At 36.1% G+C, this 21,353-nt stretch overlaps 1 protein-coding gene across 3 annotated transcripts in view; it reads left to right on the plus strand.

The window, feature by feature from the left end:
* The first annotated feature begins 967 nt into the window (after positions 1 to 967).
* Positions 968 to 21,353, plus strand: part of LOC135225363 (cyclin-dependent kinase 17-like) — a 279,842-nt gene continuing 259,456 nt past the window's right edge. The window contains exons 1-3 of one of the 3 annotated variants that reach the window (XM_064264718.1): positions 968 to 1,123; positions 10,772 to 11,794; positions 14,209 to 14,295. In XM_064264718.1, coding sequence (XP_064120788.1) covers positions 11,674 to 11,794; positions 14,209 to 14,295 — 208 coding nt within the window. In that variant the 5' untranslated portion in view covers positions 968 to 1,123; positions 10,772 to 11,673. Of the gene's footprint in view, positions 1,176 to 1,410; positions 1,430 to 10,771; positions 11,795 to 14,208; positions 14,296 to 21,353 lie in introns of those variants that run through there. The other 2 variants (XM_064264725.1, XM_064264731.1) reach the window with 2 other exon arrangements.

A 21,353-nucleotide genomic window follows, 5' to 3' on the forward strand; every position in this document is an offset into this window, starting at 1 on the left:
TTTATCCCGCAAAACAAGTCTGGCACGGTGTGCTTACAATAACCTATTGTAAATGTTGCAATCATAATATAATTCGTTACCAGCGCACATGCTGGCAGGCAGCGGTGTTTGAATGATTAATACTCCTTTTAGCATTCCTAAACAAATACTCATAATACGTAGGTTACAAAGAAACAAACGCACACTTGCTTGTTTCGAGACAAAGAAGTTATCTATTAAAACTTGGGTAAAGTGTAGCGGTCTGGTTATCACACAGTCACACACTGCCGAGTAATGTCTGAAGACATTCTCGTAAACTTGATATTTATTTATGTAAACAATTCTTCTTCTTACCCTCGGATATGGCGCACAGATTACTCCTTCTACTCTTATGACAACATGTCTTCATCTCTGTACAGCTGAGCATTACAAGTAATAACGTGCTTACCATTTTTGGCGAGTAGTGTGATCACTGTCGCTGATTTACTTTCTCTTGGTATTCGTTTCATTCCCGAAGGATTTTGCAAGCCCTCCTCCCCTGCCACCCGCACCACTTCCATGCGACGGTAGTTTGCTAAGTTCTCAGATCATGCATCGAAGGTCTCGACCCCCGTTCCTGTTTTCTTTATTTTCTCTCCAGACTGAAAGAGAGAGTAAGACCGTTGCTGTTGGTGCCCTGCCTTGGTGCCCCGCCCCACTCCCGCAATGCCCCCAGATTATTGTAGACAGGTCAAATAAAACTAGTAGCCCTACTACCCTATCAAGCTACGCAAATTGATAAATTCTTGGCGAACGAACTGTCGCGTCATCCTGAATTTATCGGATATTTCAGATCAAAATTTAAAAGCTTTAATAGTAATCACAAGGGAGGATTTAATTCAACACAATTTCTGAAAATGGATTAACACCACAACCATGCCATCACATCCCCGACCTTCGAGGAGGGGGAGGGGAGGGACTTTGTTGGAGGTAGGAGGGACTTTAGTTGGGGTAGTGGTAGGATGCGGAGGAGGAGTACATCGGGGGAAGAAGGAGGACAGAGCTGACTCCTATGTAGTGTTCGGCGCCGGCAACAGGTGTCAGCACTGACGCTGCTGCCACAGTCAACAAAAACAACCTGTTCTTTCGCTCCCATCCACTCTGTGTAAGTTGATTAAAAATGCTAGAACGGCTTTCATGACCAGCGATATGTTCGAGTAAGTCCAGGGGCACCACCGGCCGCCTCCCGAAGGCATCGTCGGGCACGTCCCGCTCAAGGGTACTCGGCGGTACTTAGTGTCAGTGAAAGTTTATGAAGTTGTGGATTGAAGCCTCTGCTCCTTTCCTATATCCATTCCAGGGGCGTTATTCGAGGGCCGTCATGCCAAGGGCTGGCCCCATGACGCTAGGGTGTACGGCTTTGCCCCTCAATAACACCACCGAGGGGCGTGTTTCTGGCGAGGCGTCCATGGTACGTTTCGGTAGGGTTAGGCTTACCGTAGCCTGCAGATAGCTAGGCTAGACGAGCCTATCAAACACTGCTTATTGTGTCTCTAGTCAAGGGACACTTTTTGGGAGTCGGAAATAGGGTCAGGGGCTTGACCCTTCGCATTTTGGGGTTAGGAGGAACTTACCAGGACGGCCTGTCAACCGTAGAGCTATCGTGGGTATCATAAATTTGGGTTAGCCTACCCTGCCCTGCATAAAGAAGGTCGAGGTCATCAGTGAACTTAGGATAGTGTCGGTAAGGTCAAAGGTAACAATGTAACTCCTTAGGCTAAACTGTGTTACCATAGGCATAGGCAGTGTTGCAGCAAGTGTACAGTGAGGGGTCAGGGCTACGGGGGCGAGTGTAAAACGACAGGAATGATTTCTGTAGACGAAAACAAACCTGACTTTACCTTCCTAATCTCACTTAAAGCACTGTGCCGTGATCTGACCTGGGTTCTGGGGTTTAGGGCCTCCTTGACCTCCCCAAATAGGTAAACACTGAACATTGGAAAGACCTGATTCTCTCATTCTGAGTACTACTAGCTACCCTGGGCTACTGTAGTGGGTAGTCTATTTCAGAGGGTATATGACCAAGCAATTTAATTTGACTTAACCCTAGACACCATGCCGCCCTGCGCTGATGTCCGCCCGAGAGGCAGTAGCCTGGTAGAGGACTGAAACTGCTGACTTTAACTTTAACCAGGCTGGGGTCCCTTTATCCCCTCAAGTGAATCCTGACCCCATTCGTTTCGGCAGTGGCGCTCATCAATGTAAAGTGCCAGTGTCCTTATTTAAGTTGATGCCTAGCCTATACCTAGCAAACTTATGTCTTTGAAATAGACAATAGCTAATGCAGTAGTATATAAGAACGTTTAATTTGCCTTTGTCAGCTAAGCTACCAAATCAGAGTAGTCTGATGGGGTATTTACTACTTACAGTATTTATACCCATTGTGGACGTGTGTGTGCTAAATACAGTTACAGCCAGACTTCCGACCAATGTCATAGGCTGCCATTGAATTTGTGGGGTTGACCTTGGTTATCATATTCTTATTCTGTTGACAGTAAGTTCATTTGTATAAGTGCTTTTCATTTGGCTATAAGCTTATGTCAGAAATTAATGATCTTGTTAACTACAACAAAATTTTTTTACTACACCTCGGTAGCCTAGATAGCCTAGCTACATTAGCCTGAACTTTATTGTTGTTTGATAATAGAAGCTAATGTACAAGATGAAAGTTTTTCAAATCTTTATATTACAGGTATTATAATAACATAATTGTCAATGGCTTTGGGTTAAGACATGGTGAATTACTAGTTTTAAGCTACACTGTTTTTCTGATTCATTTTAGGGGTATACTGTGGGTTGTTTTATAAATTTGTGTTCTTCAAGTGCCTTTTGAAACTGTGACATTTATAAACATGGAAAATACACTAACAGGAAACCGTCTCTAATTTTCTATGTAAAAGCTCTTAACATAGCCTTGGACTATGTTGAGACAGAATAAGTTGCAAGTTGGCTGTCTTGGTGGTAGGAATTTTGCTTTGTGTTTATATTAAAACTCAAAGTAAATTACATTTACCTTTGAAAGGGTTTTATCCATAATGTGTCTGGTCTATCTTAGCTGTAATGGATATCAAATTGGGCATAGATTGCATTATAATCATGTATTCCTTGTTTTTGAAATCATCAACCTCTTTGTCACTGTAACTGTTATTGTTGCATGTAATTTTTGATCATTTACCATATTGGTTTATTTATCATCATGACATGTATTGTCCTGAGTGTTCACATCACCACAAAAATTATAAATGTGCCCAACTAGCATTTCATCAAGGGAAGAATAGTTGCCTTTACCACTGTGTTTTTACTTTAAGTTTCTCCTTTCTTCTTTGCCTTCAGCTTTTCCCATTTCTGTTTGGGGTTGCTTTTTCTAGTCAGCCTTCTCCATCTTTCTCTGTCCTGTACATCTTGTTCTCTTAGACCCTTTTTCTTCATGTCATTAAATAATTTATCTTTCCACCTGAACTTTGGCATTCCCCTCCCTCTTCTGCCCTTCACCTCCATGTTCATAACCTTCTTACATACGTTCATCTTCTCTCTTCATGACATGACCAAACCATTTTTAAACCTCTAATACTTTGACTGTCCCCCTGATCAATTCATTCTGGATCTCATCTCTTTTTGTGACACCACACTTCCACCTCAGCATTCTCATCTTGGCCACTTCCATTCTTCTTTCTTGTTCTTTCTTTATTGGCCAAGTCTCTGCCCCATAGAGCATGGCTGGTCTAACTACGCTTTTATAAAACTTACCTTTAACTTTTGCATTGATCCTCCTGTCACAAAGTATCCCTGATAACTTTCTCCAATTCATCTTTGCAACTGAATTCTATTACTGACTTCTGCATCCAGCTTTCCATTCTCACTCATAACAGAACCAAGATAATTGAAGGAGCTAACCCTCTTTATGTCTTCTTGGCCCAATTTCACTGTTCCCTGCCATTCCTCTCCACCTGTCGACATATATTCTGTCTTTGTTCTGCTAATTTTTAAGCCTCCACTCTTTCAAGTTCTTCTCTCCATCTTCCTAGCTTGAGTTGGACACCATCTCTTGTTAGATCAGTGAGCACAATGTCATCAGCAAACATTGCTCACCAAGGCACCTCTTCTCTAACTTCCGATGTTATAACGTCCATCACAACATCAAACACGTAGGGACTAGGGCCTGAACCCTGGTGGAGACCAACTTTCACCTTAAACTTCTCTGTAGTTCCAACAGTGCTTCTTACTTGCGTGGTTGCCCCTGCATACATATCTCATTATTCTGACATACTTTTCAGAAACCCTTTTCTCTCTCAAGCACCTCCATATTTCCTGCCTAGGTACCCTATCATATGCTTTTCCAAGTCAAAAAACACCAGATGTAGTCCTTTCTGTTTCTCTCTATATTTCTCTACTGTCTGCCTTAGGGCAAATATTGCATCAAATGTGCTCTTTCCTGGCATAAAACCAAATTGTTCTTCACAAATTGTGGTTTCCATTCCCAGTCATCTTTCTATAATAATCTCATATATTTTCATTGTATATATCAGCTTAATTCCTCTGTAGTTTCCACACACTTGCACATTACCCTTCCCTTTGTAGATTGGGACCACATGTCTGGCATTCTTTAAGTTTCTCCTTTAATTACTTTTATTTCACTAAATTTGCTCTCAGTTTATAAGTACCCTAACTTTAAGCACAATTAATAGAATGAAAAAATTATTAAGTTTCTAATGCAAAAATTCACTTGAACTCCTGAAAAGCTTAACAATTGGACTTTTTTTCACAAAGATCTGATAAACATCTACAGAACAATCTGCATTGACAAGTCTAAGAGAATTTCCCATAGTAACGTAATCTGTTTGATTATATAAATTATCTTTAAAATCTAATCCTTTTGTTTATGACAAATTAGACTTGAGTGTTGTAAGTTCCATTTGTTTTTGTTTTCATTTTCTTGTTATTTTGTGGTTTTGCTTATTTGATATAATTTATAGTTTGTATAATAAGACAAAAGTAATTTTCATAGACCTTTCATCATAATTTTCAGCCAAATGATTTGGTTTTTACCTGAAAAGTTTCTGCGTATTGTGTTCTCCATAGCAGTTATACCATTGTTGCTTCTATAGATGTATGTAAATCTTACAGTCATCAACAATAGGTCATATTTTTAGGATCTCTCATAATATCACTTCATACAGTGGACAGATAGTAACTGTATTGTATTGATGATAAAGATGCAAAGCCCTGACACACACTCATGATTTTGGGTACAGTTATAGCTAGGGACTTTCATGAAAGCATAATCAGCTGAAGTTTAGCCTCCTATTTCAGTTTGCGTCAGTCATGAACATAACAGTATAGGAATTAACTTTAAATTTTGGTCACTTCATTCACGGCTGCTGCTTGTGCTATAAGTTATCTTGTAGGAGGTGCTTTGTTAGAGTGGAGAATTATTGTTACTTTTGTCAGGTTAAGATTATTTAGTGATATAAAACCTATAAATTAATAAGAGTGAAGCTTTGCAATAACAAATGAAGGTTAATAAAGTCATGAAATTAAAGGAGAGAAGCTTTGCAAAAGATATGAGGCTGTGTTTGGCATGCAGTTTATATATAGGGAAATTGTGATTCATTCATTTGTATCTGACATTTTCTTGCCTCTTTCTGGGTAGATAAAAATACTGGACATATTTAAGGATATAAATCCAGAAGAATTCATCTGTACATAATTTGAGACCAAAGTTGTTATAGTTTGAAATGGTTTATTTTTGAGCCAAAAACTCCACATCAGAGTTAATTTTCGAGTTTCTAAGAGATACAAATTATGAATTATCTTTTTGTGTAAGTTCTCACCAACCACAGATATCTCTTATTTTGTTTTGCCTGTTGATTGGAGTGAACACAGTGTTGCTGTTCATTGGGTAATGGTTTGAGGGACATCCTTAATCCTAAGTTATTACTGTATTGTTAATTTTGTGTTAACTGCAGTAATATATACATTTTACATAGTCAAACAAACTACTAGTATTTTCTCTTGAAACTTAATATTGAATTTACAAGAGTTACGCAAGGGATAGAATTACCGACCCAGTGGTATTTGCTGATAGCTATTTCTGCTGTCAACTCTCTTTCATAATTTTGGATTTAATTCCTGAGTGTCAGTTAGGGCTTTGTATATGACATTTTTGCTGGTTGTGGTAAACTCAGTTTTGCAACCATCATGTACAGTACTGCCATGTAGTTAAGAATTTTATTAATGTAATGAGGAGTAGAAGCATAAGAAGCAATTTTAAATCATAGATTTGAGTCTGATCATAAAACAGGGATACATAATTCTTAGTGCTTCCTGCAGCCTCCTGAGTCCTGTATTTGCAATAGGTTGTCCATTTCTTGCTCTTGAGATTGTGCAAGAAATTCTTGAGGCTTAGAACTACTATCTCATTTTCCATTCAGAATCATGGTGTCTGAGAGATCTCTGCATACGGAATGATTATCTTACTGTAGTTCACTTGATGTCCAAACTCATGATGTTAGGTGCTATTGAGGGTTGTCACTTGTTCTTAGCTTTCAGTCTTAACATATAGAGGCCTGTGGCCCTTCCATTTTTTTTACGTAAACATTTTTTCAGCTTGTTAATGCAATGTTGACATGAGGTAACAGCACAGCAATGCTCAAGAGACTTTTGCCAGTTTGTATTTAAGCATATCAGTGGTAAACTGATAATTTTGTTTCCTGTACTATATACAGGCAGTCCCCGGGTTACGACGGGGGCTCTGTTCATGAGACATGTCATAAGACGGAACATCATCAAAAATCCTAAGAAAACCTTACTTTGAATGCTTTGGGTGCATTGAAGACTATGTAAACTGCATTCTTATTGCATTTTTCATAAAAAAAACCTTAAAATATTGATTATTTTGTATTTTTGGTTCATATTTCATCTGCCAGATCAGCATTTGTAGGCGTCGTAACCCTGGAAATAATTTCTGATGAATATAATTGAAAAGCGTCGTAACCTTGGAACGTCGTAAGCTGAGACCGTCGTAACCCGGGACTGCCTGTACATAGTTTTCAAACAATATGTCTTAAGGTATATAAGAATTTCACATCCCCAAGGGTGGGGAGTATTAACTCGTTGAGAGAGAGAGTAGGGGAAACATCAGGCATTTTATTTGAATCTAGAATCAACAAGATATACAGTAATCAGGGCAACTAAGAGAAATGTGAGTTTTACAAACCTTGCTATGTAAATTCTAAACTTGTTGATATACTGCATATGGAGCTAGGATAGAAAGGTTCAGAAGTTGGAGGAAATTGGGACAATGTTCCATGCTGCTTATTTAGTTACTATTTTGATTTTAGTATTTTAAGATGAGTGTGTTTCTTTTTATATTGAAATAGGATTGGAGATAAATTATTCATTAGTGGGATGGGTTTCATTTCCTTGAATAATGATTACATACAGTAATTTAATCTTGCATGAATGGAAGACCCCATACCAGTATAATATCAGAATTTCTTTGTTATTCTCCTTTCATACTTTTCTCCTTACATCTAACATTTCTTGACTGCCAAGGTTCCTTTCATAATTGAATCCCTTCAGCTTGTAGTGTTCTGCTTTTTATAATTAAGAGTTGCACCTTGGCTTATAGTAATGATAGTAATACTGTTGTACTGTATTATTGACTTAAGTTTTGCAGTTCTGTAACATGGCTCCTTAGGGGCTTGGGAATGGGTACCATTATTGCGAGGCATGACGTGAATAATTGATGTAAGGTAGCCAGTCACACATCGTACATGCTGTTTTAATTGCATAGTACTGAACAAGGGTTGCCAGTGTCATGTGATGTTCTTATGATTGCTGTAAATGTATCATTGCACTAAGAATTCACTATGGTGGAATGCATAAAAGGATAATTTACATAATGTATTATTGGCTACAATGTGCAGGGTTACCGAATCTGGCCTTTGGTTGTACATAGGATAAATATTCATTAGCATAAAAATGTTCATGATGAGATAGAACTTGCAAAAAATAAATCATACATTGAATTTGTAGCAACATCCCTGTTGTGTGAATAAGTTGGTGATTACCATACTAAATTTGTGTGCTTGTGGGTAGTTGTTTCAGACAGTTATCTTGAAGGATGAGGACTGCCTAAATAATAATGTCACCCACATGACTGCTTTGTTTACTTCTTCCACTCTGGTCTAAATAATGTATGAAGTTGATTCGTTAGAATATGGGCGAATCCTGTGGTTTGGTCGTCTGAAATAATGGATGTGAAATCATTTTAAAAAGATTGAACACCAGATAGTAATTAACCACTTGTTTGGTGTTATGTCATAGTAATTTTATTGTAAAATATCAATGTTGGTTTTGGTTTAATATTTTATACAGTAGTTGTTGAAAGAACCCCATTTCATGTGCTCTTGATGCTCCTGTGTTGATGTATATTTGTAAACCATTGTATTACAAATACAGTAGGTGGCTTTTGCATGTCAGACCGGTTCCCATTTCCATATGAACTCATTAATGGGGCATGTTGAGGTGGCAGTGTCATTAGTTCCTGCTATTCTCTGTAATGATTTAAGTCCTTCTTACCCTGTTGTGTGTCATCACAATGTGTAAAGTGTCTGGTCTGTGCATACAATTCTCTATCCCTGTTTTGTTGGCATTACCCGAAATTTATTTCGAATGCCTTGGATGATTTAAGCAAACAGTATAGGACAGGTCAGTGTCTTGAAAATGCAAGATTTCTTGAACAAAAAGACGTATTTGGTATTTGGCCTCAGTCACCTCGATTACCACTAGATTTTTCTATCACATATGACTGTCAGTTTTGTTGTCTGCCCTGCAGATGTTTTTATATGACTGAATAAGAAGCAGTTATTCATCCAGTTTTGCTTTTATGATCACAAGCTCCTTCAACCAGTAGAGAGTGCTTGATTAATTTGAAAGATTCAAGGTGAGGCTGAAATTATGAGGGGCTGTTTGTATTCATTTTTGTGGTAGTTGGGAATGTGTGTTCATTGTTGAAGCCATGTTATCAATATAACAGGAAATGGCACGTGCCACCTGACCTCATACATCACTGTTTTTGGAATATGTATTGTTAGGATGTTAAATATGGAAGTCTTATATATTACAGATAACTTTTGCCTGTGAAAAGATAAAAGTATGTGGTGAAAATTTTGTTTGAAAATGCATACAGCCCATGGGTATATTGAGATAGTCTCTAAAGATGAAAACCACACATATAAAAAACCTCTTATGTTGAAACCAAATACTGATGCTAACTATCAATAGGATGAAATTGGCAATTGGAGATAATGTTGTTCTATTGTATCCTTCCTAAGTTGCTGTTCTTCAAGTAATAGGGTTATATTTGTAATGAACACAGAATTCAAGATTATACTTTTTTCTTAAATACGTATAGTATACTCTTTGTTTGAATTGACCCTTATCATCTCCTCAAGCTAGTCAACATTTCTCGTCAGCATGCAGGGTCAAGAAGTGAGTGCAGTTGATAGAGATTGCAGTCTGTCTCACTGAGGAACCCAATTCTAAAGTCCCAATTTGTGTTTCATTTATTTAGAGCAACTTGTCATCCCTTTGTAAGATGGCTAACAAACAGTCCTTTGTGTCTGCCTAACTGACAAAAAGATTTGTATGTTATCTCAAAATAGCCACCAACTTCACTGTGTATATATATGTATTCAAATTACTTGTATTAGGCTTTAATGGTTTAGATTCCAGATTTTTTAATATAGTACTTTGTACTACAAACTTTCTGAAGCATACAGTCTCCATCTCCAGGTAAGACGGAGACTGTATGTGCATCTGAAAGCGTGTAAAACAGTGTAAGCTAAAGATCTGGAATCTAAATCATCCTGTCTTATTGAAGACTAATATGTGCAAGTAATTTAGACATGTGTTACAATGGTCTCCCCTCTTGGATTGACGTTGTAGTTGGCAAGTTCAGTGAGACATTGAAGAATAATCTCGTTTTACTGGGTTATTTCCTGCATATCACTACAAGTAAGCAACTACACTAGCTAACAATTCAGTATGTGCTCAGTTGCTATTTTTTATGCTGGTGTCTTTCCTAATAATTTTGGTATGTATTCTGTGAAAATTAAGACTGGTTTGTTTTCTATGATAAGTTGAAGCTGTTTGAAGAATTTTATTATAAAATTTTAGTAGAGTTTTTTTTTAACATATACATACCTCCTTCTTTTAATTTTGAGGTTATTTAAAGTCATGATTTGTCAAAATTATTTTAAAGCCCCATTCAAAATTCATATGGCTGAAGAGGAAATTTCATTACCTTACAGAGTTATGAATACAACCTTTTTTTATTCTTGTCACTGTGTTGTTTATCAACAATTGTAAGCAATGCATTACTACCCTAATACAGTTCAACTTGTATTTTAATATTTTACTTAAATTTTTATCTGTTTTTTATATTTTACTTGCATTTTTATTTATTCTTTAATTTGTTAATTTTTTTTTTTTTTTTCTTATAACTGATCTCATCTTTCTGTATTTTCTATTATACGTACCTTCTGTTACTAATTTTGAATGAATGCCGTATTCTAGGGAAGCTTGAATTTCAGGTCATTGGCTCCTGTGGGCTTGTTCCATATGAATAGGGTTCGTCTTCTGAATAATAATAATGATACTAATTAATAATAATAAAGTTGGTGTATGTATTGCCCAGTACCATTTCATACTTAAGGGATGAAACTTCATTTTGGTCTTCTTTTTCCAGATGTGATGTGGCAGTGCAGTGGACCAAAATATAAAAAACAAACAGTGTTTGAGTACCATGCTCACTGGGGCTTACAGAACTTCATTTGCCATTATGGTGTCCTGAAGATCTTGCGTAGCTAAACTTTTGGACGTATTGATTGTGTTAAGTGTTTCTGTGTGTGTGCGTGTGCCATGTTCAGTAGATAAAGGAAAAAGTTTGTTACTGGGAGGTCACATTGAAGAAATTTTATTTTAGAAGGGAAATTTGAATTATTTAAGATATATACAGTTTATCCTATATAGAACTAATAAAGTGTTTATGGTAAACTATAAGTTGAGAGGAAAGTACAGTACATATATTTATCTAAATTTGAATACGCATGACTTGTTGGATGAAAAATTTAATGCAAGACAATTGTCTATCTTGTTTTGCTCAAAAATTTTAATGTGAAAATACAAAACTGTTAAATGTGAAAGAAAACAAACGGAGACATTTGATATATGTGCTTCCAACCAAAACACAAGTGCCTTATATAAGAGTGTTATTAATGTGTATGTTGTTGAAGCCTAGAACATTTTGTTAGGAGAGCAAAATTGTGTTGGACGTAGATAGAAAGACAATTTGTATATATTTTGTGACAAATGAAGTACTCTGTAGATATTTTTGTAGTTCGGAAAATCTTGTGATAATTGTGCCGTATAGTACTTAAAAAAAAGAAAAAAGAATGCCCGTTGTTTAAGACAAGATTAGTATAGTTAGCTGCTTACAACTGTTCGGAGAGAGATTTTTCAAAGCTGCCAAGCTTAGAAATGGCATTGGGACCAAGTGATGCAATGAAAGGCATTTAAACTTAGTAAACTAGATTTTCATATTTTGAATGAAACCTGTTTAGAGTTAGCACAAGTCTTTTACTGATCAAGATGAGTCTTAAGCGTATTCGACGCCGCCTCTCACAAACCTTCACCAGGTTTCATGACGGGAGTTTAAATGAGTTGGCAGAACACCTCACCATTGATGAGAATGGTGGAATCAGAGAAAATGGTAAGTTACACTTGGATGGAAATAATTATTTTAAGAAGCTGTTACTGAATTGTAAGAAATTCTCACCAGAATGTATACCTATCTGCAAGCCATTTTCTAGAACTGGAAAATTTTAATTTGTATGTAGTACTTTTGTACCTTTAACTTTGTAGTTTCAGCAATTTACCTCTCTCTCTCTCTCTATATATATATATATATATATATATATATATATATATATATAGTATATAGTATATATACAGTGGACCCCCCGTATTCGCGTTCTCCAGATTCGCGGACTCACACATTCGCAGATTTCTCTGGGGAACGTTTCCCTGCATTATTTGCGGAAATTCGCGCATTTGCGGTATTTTTCTATGATAAATATCCAACAATTCCTGGTTTTTTTGATGAATTTCATCATAAAATGCACTTTTTGTGATAAAACTATTAAATAAACCAAGTATGAAAATTTCTAGTGGGTTTTTCTTGAGTTTTAACTAACAAAATAGGCTGTTTTTAGCATTTTCATAGGGGTGGGGTTCCAAACATTCGCGGGTTCTAACTATTCAGGGGGGGGTCTGATACGCATCCCCCGCGAATACGGGAGGACCACTGTATATATATATATATATATATATATATATATATATATATATATATACTAAATATATATATATATATATATATCTTTACTTACGAGTATTTTGTTTCATGGAAGCTCATTTTTTCTTGTCTCTAAATGTTTGTTGTTTCATGTTAATGTGAGGTCATATTTAATATTGATAATAAGTAACAGATGATAATGAATGTATATTTTTTATATTGGGCACTTATTATAAATTAAAGGTGTATAATTATGGTTTTACCTTCTCAGCTTAATATTCCCATTTTCATGTAGCATTGTTGCTGCAATAATAATTTATTCATTTGGGGATCAAGAGAACAAGATATGACTGGTTATTTCAGTGACTTCAAACATTTTTATCTTTGTAAAGGTGAAGTTACACCACCAACAAAGTCATTTTTTGCTGTAAGTTTTGATATACAGGTACACCTCATTTAATGACGTACTTATTTTATGACAACTCGGAGTTATGACGACAGCATGAAGAGACGGAAAAAACCCATAAAATGAAAATAAAAACATTGCCAATGGTGGCCAAGAGTAAGGCTATTCAGTGCCAATAATCTAGCCTAGCCTAGGTTTTGAAACCTTGAAATCTATGGCTAAAACAATAAATAAGGCTTTAATATACTTTGTAAAGAAAAGCTATACAGTTGAGCCTCTTAAAGTCGGCATTCTATGGTCTGGGAACTCCACTGGTTGGCTTGATTCAGCCGCCATTAGTTCGTTGCACAGCTGAATGGGTGGCACCACATTTGTTTACAACTTCAAGACAGCAAAAATCATGACATGTCTCCTTTGTTTTAGTGGAAATAATTGTTAGTAATGAAAAGAAAATGGGTGAATTCTTAGTAATGAAAAGAAAAAACTTCAAGTCAAATATGTTTTTTTATATTAACTTGAAAATAGATATATTTTTTTAAATATTCTATTAGAGAAGTCACTACCAAGTCAATCCTTTTAATCAAAACAATGAGACATTTGGCATGCACAAATTCATTACTTTTAGTATGCTTGAAAGACTTACATGTAATACAGTTTGATAATTTCATATACAACTGTGTATTTATGTACATATTTGATATTTCCCCTATGAGATCAGTGATACTAGAGGTAAGAAGTGCAAGCGTAAATTTTTATCAATGCTAGAAAATGTTTATCCCATTAGCGAATAGTTTAATGTTCACTTTTCTCAATAGATGGTTTTGTGCTTTATGTTTTGATGGCGACATTCAAATGGTGCATGATTGCTGGAATTCATCCATTATTTTTTTCATCTCGCTACCCTATACAATAAAAATATGACGAAGAAACTAATAGCGATAATTATGAAATAATAAATTTAGAATATGAAAGTCACTGCTAAATGTGCAGATTCTGAGAGGAATTTAGTACTGTATTGACTTGGTATTGTATTGACTTACTAGTAGGCTAACTCGGGAATGTAGGCTAAATTTGTTAAATAAAGTACACTATTTTAAAGAAAATTATACATTATATGATGTTATTAAATGATGAAGTTAAAATATGAGTAATAAAATGATAAAAAGCATTGTCAGAACTTTGCCAAGTAGTAGTAGGCTATGTCAGAAACTAGTTCTGTGTATATGTAGTATATGACGAAAAATTGTTATTAGTTGAAATAAAGAGAATAACATTTAACGATGAATTTGCTGGAGCGGAACCCTGTCATTAAATGAGGAGTATAGTTCTTTTCACTTTATTCAAAGACTTAGATTTAATATATTTTAAGGAAGAATGTAGGAGTATTCTCAATGTATGTTTCTCTTTTTACCTAAATTTCCAGGTTCTACAACAACTCCAACCTACAGAAGAATAAGCAGGAGGCTTTCTTTGTCAAACTCCAGGATATTCAGTGATGCTCACCATCAAGGTAATGTGTAAAAAATTATTTAGTTTTATTGACTCATTTTGAATGTTTCCAATAAGATGCAAGTGTTAGAGTCATGGTGCAGCAATTTGCAGTATAGTGAATAATCTGTCACTGGATATTCAAGTGAAGGCTTAATGTCCTCGTAAATCCCATTGCTTGGCCTTTGGCCTAAATTCCATATTCCTTCCTTTCTGGATATACAAAGGGATTAGGGTTTTGTTTGAATGAGACTGAACATAGAAGTTGAATGACTGGTGTTTGTTAGCATTTGGTGCATGCTTTTATGCATAAGGTATGGGGAAAGTATTGGAAATTTTGTACTTGTATAGTATTTTTGTGATTATACATTTTCTTATTTCACAGAATGGCTTAATTGTGAAGTCTAACAAATTTGTTATGATATATAATTTTTTTTTTTTATGTTTTCACACTCTTTACCTCAGATTTTATTTTATAGAGGAAGAGGTAAGAATAGCATTTAGATGCACAGCTTTTAAGTTATCTAACTGTATTGTGGACAGAAACCATGATATCAAACAGCACTGGAGAAAAATCAAACATAAGAATAGGTGGGATAGATTTTGAGGAAGTGTAGACCCTTGAAGAGGCATCCTAAATTCTACCTCATGAGTGTTTTAGCAGTCAGCCTGTGTAACTTGTTTAAAAATTGACACATATCTTAGAAAATTGTGATCCTGAGTCTTTTATTTTGAGTATTTGACAGGAATTGGGGGCAATGTAAGTTGCATTTGTAAGAAGTTAGCTGTTGTTTAACCATCATGGGTTGTATGATGTATGGGATTTAAAGCTTAAACAGTGGCCTGAAGGTATTCCACAGTATGGACATAGCCCTCCTTGGGGGTTGCAGCTCCGGCATTTTTAAGGCAATTCAGTGTAACTAGTGTTGGATAGTTGGTTCTGTCAAACTAGATTTTATACGCTGATATTTAAATATATTTAGATAAATAGATAAATATGAATGACCAGATGGAAAACTTTTTAAACTCTTCAATAGCAGATGAACTTGTAAGACTTTAGGTGTTAGTAGAAACAACTGCTGCATTTCAGGTCTGGATTCTCTAGATGTTTTCTTCAAGACATACTCCAAGACACCATTAAAAGCTGGGTTTAAGCATGGTTTGGTGAAGTGCTTGGCATACAGGAATGAAGAGGTTTCTAAACTGTTCATTGTGACTTAAGCAGTTTTTTCCTTGTCCCACAAAGTAACTGCTGTGTTAATGGCTGTCAAGCTGACGTCATTAATTTTTTATGCTCAGTATATGGTGCACTGGTAGGTTTGTCATATTTTGTGCTTGAATTTCAAGTTTTCAAGTTTGAGTAAAGTTCATGACTGAAGGTAAAAGGGAATTTTTAATGGATTTGGCATACTTTTGTACATTCATGTTGGTATTCTTGCTCTGGGTACAAGCAAAGATGCATTGCAATACTGCTACAGTAAAGCGATTCTCCTTGTATTTTCATAATTTACATACATTTTTATTCTATTCAATAATTTGTTAATTTATTTTTTTATTTTCTTGTATCTGATCTCTTCTTTCTGTTCTTCCTATTACCTTCTGTTACTTCTTTCAAATGAACACCATATTCTTTGGAACTTGAATTTCAAGTCAATGGCCCTTGTGGGCTTGTTCCATATGAATAGGGTTCAATTTCTGAATATTAATGATAGTAATAATTGTATGGTGTCATTTCTCAGTTGGAGCTTTTTTCTGCTTCTTAACATTTTGCCGGTTTAGATTGAATAATTTGATAAAAGTAAAATCATTGTAAACAAAACGAAGTTGCAGTAACCTAAAAGAAAACTGGAAGAAAGTAATAAAGAGTGGCATGGGTATGTTGTGGACAAGATTGAGGATCAGTAGAATGTTGTTTCAAATGTATCATATGGTGTCACAGGAAATGCTAAGGATTGCAAAATGAAAATAGACTAAAGAATTTTGGGTGTCTAGAATGTGCAAGAAGAGGTGGTGATGATGTAAATCCTTTTTAAGCATTTTCCCTTTTGTAGCTTGTAATTATAGCAGATAGGGTGCAGTATCAGTTTAGTAAAATATTTGTTGCACCACAATACAGTGCAGAAATAATACATGATGAAGATCTGATGATATCTGTTATTATGTTTCACATTCTGTTGTAAACATATTCTGGATAATTTGGTATATCTTCACCATAAACTTTAATTACCGTTGTGGGTTATTGCCATCAGGGCACCTCGCATGATGTACTGTGAACATTACTTACAGTTCTTTGCAGTCTCCCTTCATCCCCTAGTTGCAACCCCTTTCATTCATTATGCTGAACCTCTGTTCATTTTCTCTTCCGTCTAACTTTCCACCCTAACCTGTCAGTTGTTTTGCAGTGCAACTGGGAGGTTTTCCTTCTTTGGCACCTTTCAAATGTTTTTACTCTCGACTTCCCTTTCAGTAGGTCCCAGCACTTGGCATTTGGCCTAAATTCTAGATTCCATTTCATGTACTTTAATAATGGCATGCTTGCCTACCATAATGTTCTGTTGTAATTTCTTTTTTCCATTGGCCTAACCTCAATTTCTATAGAGTATAATATTCATATAATTTTTAAGTGCCTCAAGCTATGTATTATATTTTTTATGAATGAGATTATTCAGTAATGCTACATCTGACCCTGTAATGGGATATTCTGATTTAAAAATGTTAAGGATGAATGTGATAATGGAGATGATTCACAATACGTACTGTTAAACATTCATTCATCGTAGGGTATTTGAGTTAACACATTTTCTTCCCTTTAGCTTAAATGACACAATCTTGCACAGTTATATTCCTATAAATTATTATTATTAGATAACATTGGGCTGTTTATTGTATTTGAACAGTGCTGATTCATGTCTGGTAAGTCTATGTGTATGAATATGTAGTTACTAATAGAAATCTAATGGAGATTTTTATATATTTGAGTTCATATAGTATAGTACTAAATTCATCAAACCCTTCGATCAGTTCTTAATGAAAACTAGTAAAAAAAAATTCCCCTCAGCAACATCCGTTTTGGATCTAGAAAATAATTATGAATTTCCTTCAGTACCTAATTGTACATCATGAAAAAGCCAACTTTTCACAAATGAATATCTATATCCGGTAAATTTCTCGAAATAAATTGCTCGAAAGCTATTTGCTAGAAAAATCATCACCAGAACTATCAATTGATTGAAAGAGAAGGATGCTCAAAAAGCAGTCCTTCAAAAATGAATACCCAAGGTGAACAAGGTTCATTATATAGAAAGACAGTAATTTTGGTAAATAAAAACAATTAATGGGTTCAATAAATAATACTAACAATTAAAATACATAATGTAGTAGTCTTTACAATTTATAAAAAGTTTTAGTAAGAAAAAAAAGTTGTTAAAATGTAGGATTTCCAATGTATGTTGGGTACTATATTAATGTGAATTATTGTGAGCAACACTTCCTATTTTGTCATACATACATTGATACAATATCCTGCAATCTTGCGCAGTCACAGTATTTTCTGCTCCCAGTTGTATTCACGCTTCCCACAAATTGGATTTGCAACTCGTGTAAACTTTGTTCTCACTTTAAGCCTTTTATAAACTTTGTTTTCGGCATTCCTTCTTTGACATAATCAGAACAGTTCCACATTTCATGTTTAGATAATTATAGGAGTACATACATCTACGGTTGTGTCTATATGGCTGGCCAATCCATATATCTTCAAAGTAATCTTAATCCACTACTCAAGTTCATCTAGGAAAATCTTGTTTTCAGTTAGATTCAAATGTTGCCACAACATTGGGTAAGGGTATAAATGCCAGTGTAGATAGGAGATGAGCTCTAAGAGGAAATTCGGCATTGGTTTTATAGATAACCTTTAGGACACTTCCTTGAATTTTTCTATATCAGCTTTGACAAAAATAAAAAAATAAAAATCGATATTTAGACATTGGACATTCTTGTTGTATGGCCGCAACTATGGCCAGTTCAAAATCAGTCATTGTCAGTGGCTGGAATATAGGGATTTTTTTTTAAGTCATCAGGAACCACCTTTAGGTTTCTTCAGTTGTTTAGGTAACAATGTAGTATGTACAAGGGGTATAATATTAATACATGATTTAACACCATGTATTGTATACAATTAAGCAAAAATCGAGGTTACAGTTTTAAATGTTTCTATCAGCATACCAGTGCTCTGAATGTACTATGGAATCAAAATTCTTTTGGGTTGCAAAAATTAATATACGACCATGTGTGGGACTAGAGTCATAAATCTCCTCTACTGGTTTTTGTAAACTCTTCATGGGTATCAAGATCGAGGTAACTATTGGGCAAAGGATGCCAAATATTTTTCTTGAGCGTGTATTGCATATGGTTCTTTTCATATTTTCTATTGAAGGGAGCTTCACAGCTGTAGCACCAATTTCTATTGAGGCACATGATGCAATATATTGCGGTTTATCTTAACTATTCATAACATATTCTTTCACTTTCTCCATGCTTTAGCAGCTTCAATTTCACCTGCGTCTCCTGCATGGTTGTTATTCCCGTGTTGTTTCATGATACTATATCAACAGTGATAACAGGAGCACATAATTTTTTTTCTTGGAAATTTCACATTTACAATATATCTTATTGTTCACTGTTTTGCCCTTAATAACCTCAATGCCTTCCTAGTTTTGAATATGAAGTAATTATAATGTCTGTGGTATGATTTGAACCCGCATCCTAAGTAACAGAACTGGTTCAATTTGCGTTTTCGAATCCTGCTGTAGACATCAGAATTACTTCATTTTCTTGTATTTAGATCTAAGGCTTTGTAGTGATAAGCTCCAAAAAGAGTGAAAAATTCGAGAAGTTAAGAAGACATTGTGGTTATTGTAATGTTATGATTAAATACTAATATGTTATTAACTCGAAACTCGTGTTGGAAAGGTCTGACAGTTTAAAAGTATATTAAAATTAAAGCTATATTCGTAACTTCACTTCTTCACGTCAGTATGAAACACAACCTTTTATTACTGTAACCTTGTCTCAACCAATCTGGAGTATTGCTCTTAAATTAGAAGAAATTCTTCCTTTGTTTCCCCTTTTTGACGTAATTGAATTAAAGGCAATTTGTTTTATTGGTTGTAATTTTAAGCTCCTCTGTGGATCACCTTTCTCTCTCTGCCACTAGGCGTCCTTTTGAAAGCTTGTTCGGTTTACAGTTTCATTACAACTACTACTACTACTACTGTACTAGTAGTAGTAGTAGTAGCAGCACCACTGCTTCTCCTGCTAATCAGGAGTAAATATTGCATTTAGTACGAAATGAAGTAATAAAGTAGTCGTCGTAGTATTTAACAAGAAAGTCAGTGGAATCTTTTTAGTTGTTAGTCATGTAACAGAGAGAGAGAGAGAGAGAGAGAGAGAGAGAGAGAGAGAGAGAGAGAGAGAGAGAGAGAGAGAGAGAGAGTCTAAATAGGTCGTTTGGAAGGAAGGATGGTGGCACCGTTTCCTTTGCACGGAAGTAAAATTTGTCTCGTAAATTTAAGACGTGCTTGGAAGAACGCTGATGCGCCTGGCTTGCGGTGGGAGTAGGTAAAAAGGGTGCGAAGATTCTCCCCATAGGAGGAGGCTAGTGCCGTCAGTGCACCTCACGTAGTGCATTGTATGCATTACTTTGCAGCGTCCCTTCGGCCCCTAATTGCAATCCCCTTTTATTCCTTTTCCTGCACTTCCATTCATATTATCTTTCTTCTATCTTGCTATCCACCCTCTTCTCTATTGTTTCATGGTGTAACTGCGAGGTATTCTTCCTGTTACACCTTTCAAACCATTTTACTGTCAATTTCCGTTTCACCGCAGAATAACCTCATAGGTCCCAGCCTTTGGCCTAAGTTCCACATTCTTCTCATTCTTCTTCGGCGTCTGTGAGAATAGGAACTATAAGGTAGGGGATATTAGGGGCTGGTAAAAGGGACCACTAGATACAGGAAAGGATCGGAGGTACCGTAATGCTATCTATGTTCATGGTTGGGAAGCGTGAAACTGCTTGCCAGGCTGGGGAGTGGATGGGGGTGGGAGGTGGGGAAGGGTTAGGTTTTAAGAAGGGTAACCCGGCAGCAGGGATTGAGATGCGCTGCTGTTGTGTTCTCCTTCATGTTGCACGAATGTTCAGGGGCTTCCGGCATCGGGTTGTTGTCCAGTTTTGTATCTCATCGTTTTCCCCTTAAGGTTGTTTCATATTGGAAGTAGTAACAGAACAGTTTTCGTGTATTTTGACAATTTACTTATATTTTTTATGTTAAGTATTTATTAATTTGATGTATCTTTTTTAAAAAAGGCGATTTCCTCTTTCTGTATTTTCCTTTACCTCCTGACGTTACTTCTTTCTAATGAACACTTCTTATTCTTTGGAAGCTCGAATTTCAAGTCAGTGGCCCCTGTAGTGTGCTCGTGCCATACGAACAGGGTTCACCTTCTGAATACGTAATAATAATGATAATGATAATAATTAGGCTGTCTTTCCAAGAAAACCATTTTTTAACGGTTCTGGTGGTGGTGTGCACGTCGTAGGTTGTCGGGGGAAATTACTCATGAAGTCCGGAAATTCTCTCATGGTCAAGGCCCCATCCAAATGTGGACTGACTTAAGAGGATGACCTTTGAAATTTCTGTTTGAGTTAGCGGAAGGGCCTGTCAGAGGGGGATGGGGCCTGAAGTGGGGGAGGAGGAAGAGGAGGGGAATGAGGAATAGGTTTCTTCCAGGTTTGAGGAGGAAGGGGTTTGTTTGTGCGTGCGTGTGTAGACTCACATGGAAAAGAATCATTGTAGTGGTGGTATGAGAGCAAGGAAGTGAAAGACAAGGGGAGGGGAGGTAAGTGAGGGTTGTTGGTGAGGTAGGGCTTCGGTATGCGGTATAGGACATGGGAGGGAAGAGAAAGAGAGGGGGTAGGGGGGGGGCTGGGGGAGGGGCAGGGGCCCCAAAAATGGGGGGGAGGTTTTTTGTAATGTTTTCGAGGTGTCATTTGTATGTCTTCTCGTGTGTCTCCCAATGACCCAC

Source organism: Macrobrachium nipponense, chromosome 20, assembly GCF_015104395.2.
Source record: "Macrobrachium nipponense isolate FS-2020 chromosome 20, ASM1510439v2, whole genome shotgun sequence".
Lineage (NCBI taxonomy): Eukaryota > Metazoa > Arthropoda > Malacostraca > Decapoda > Palaemonidae > Macrobrachium > Macrobrachium nipponense.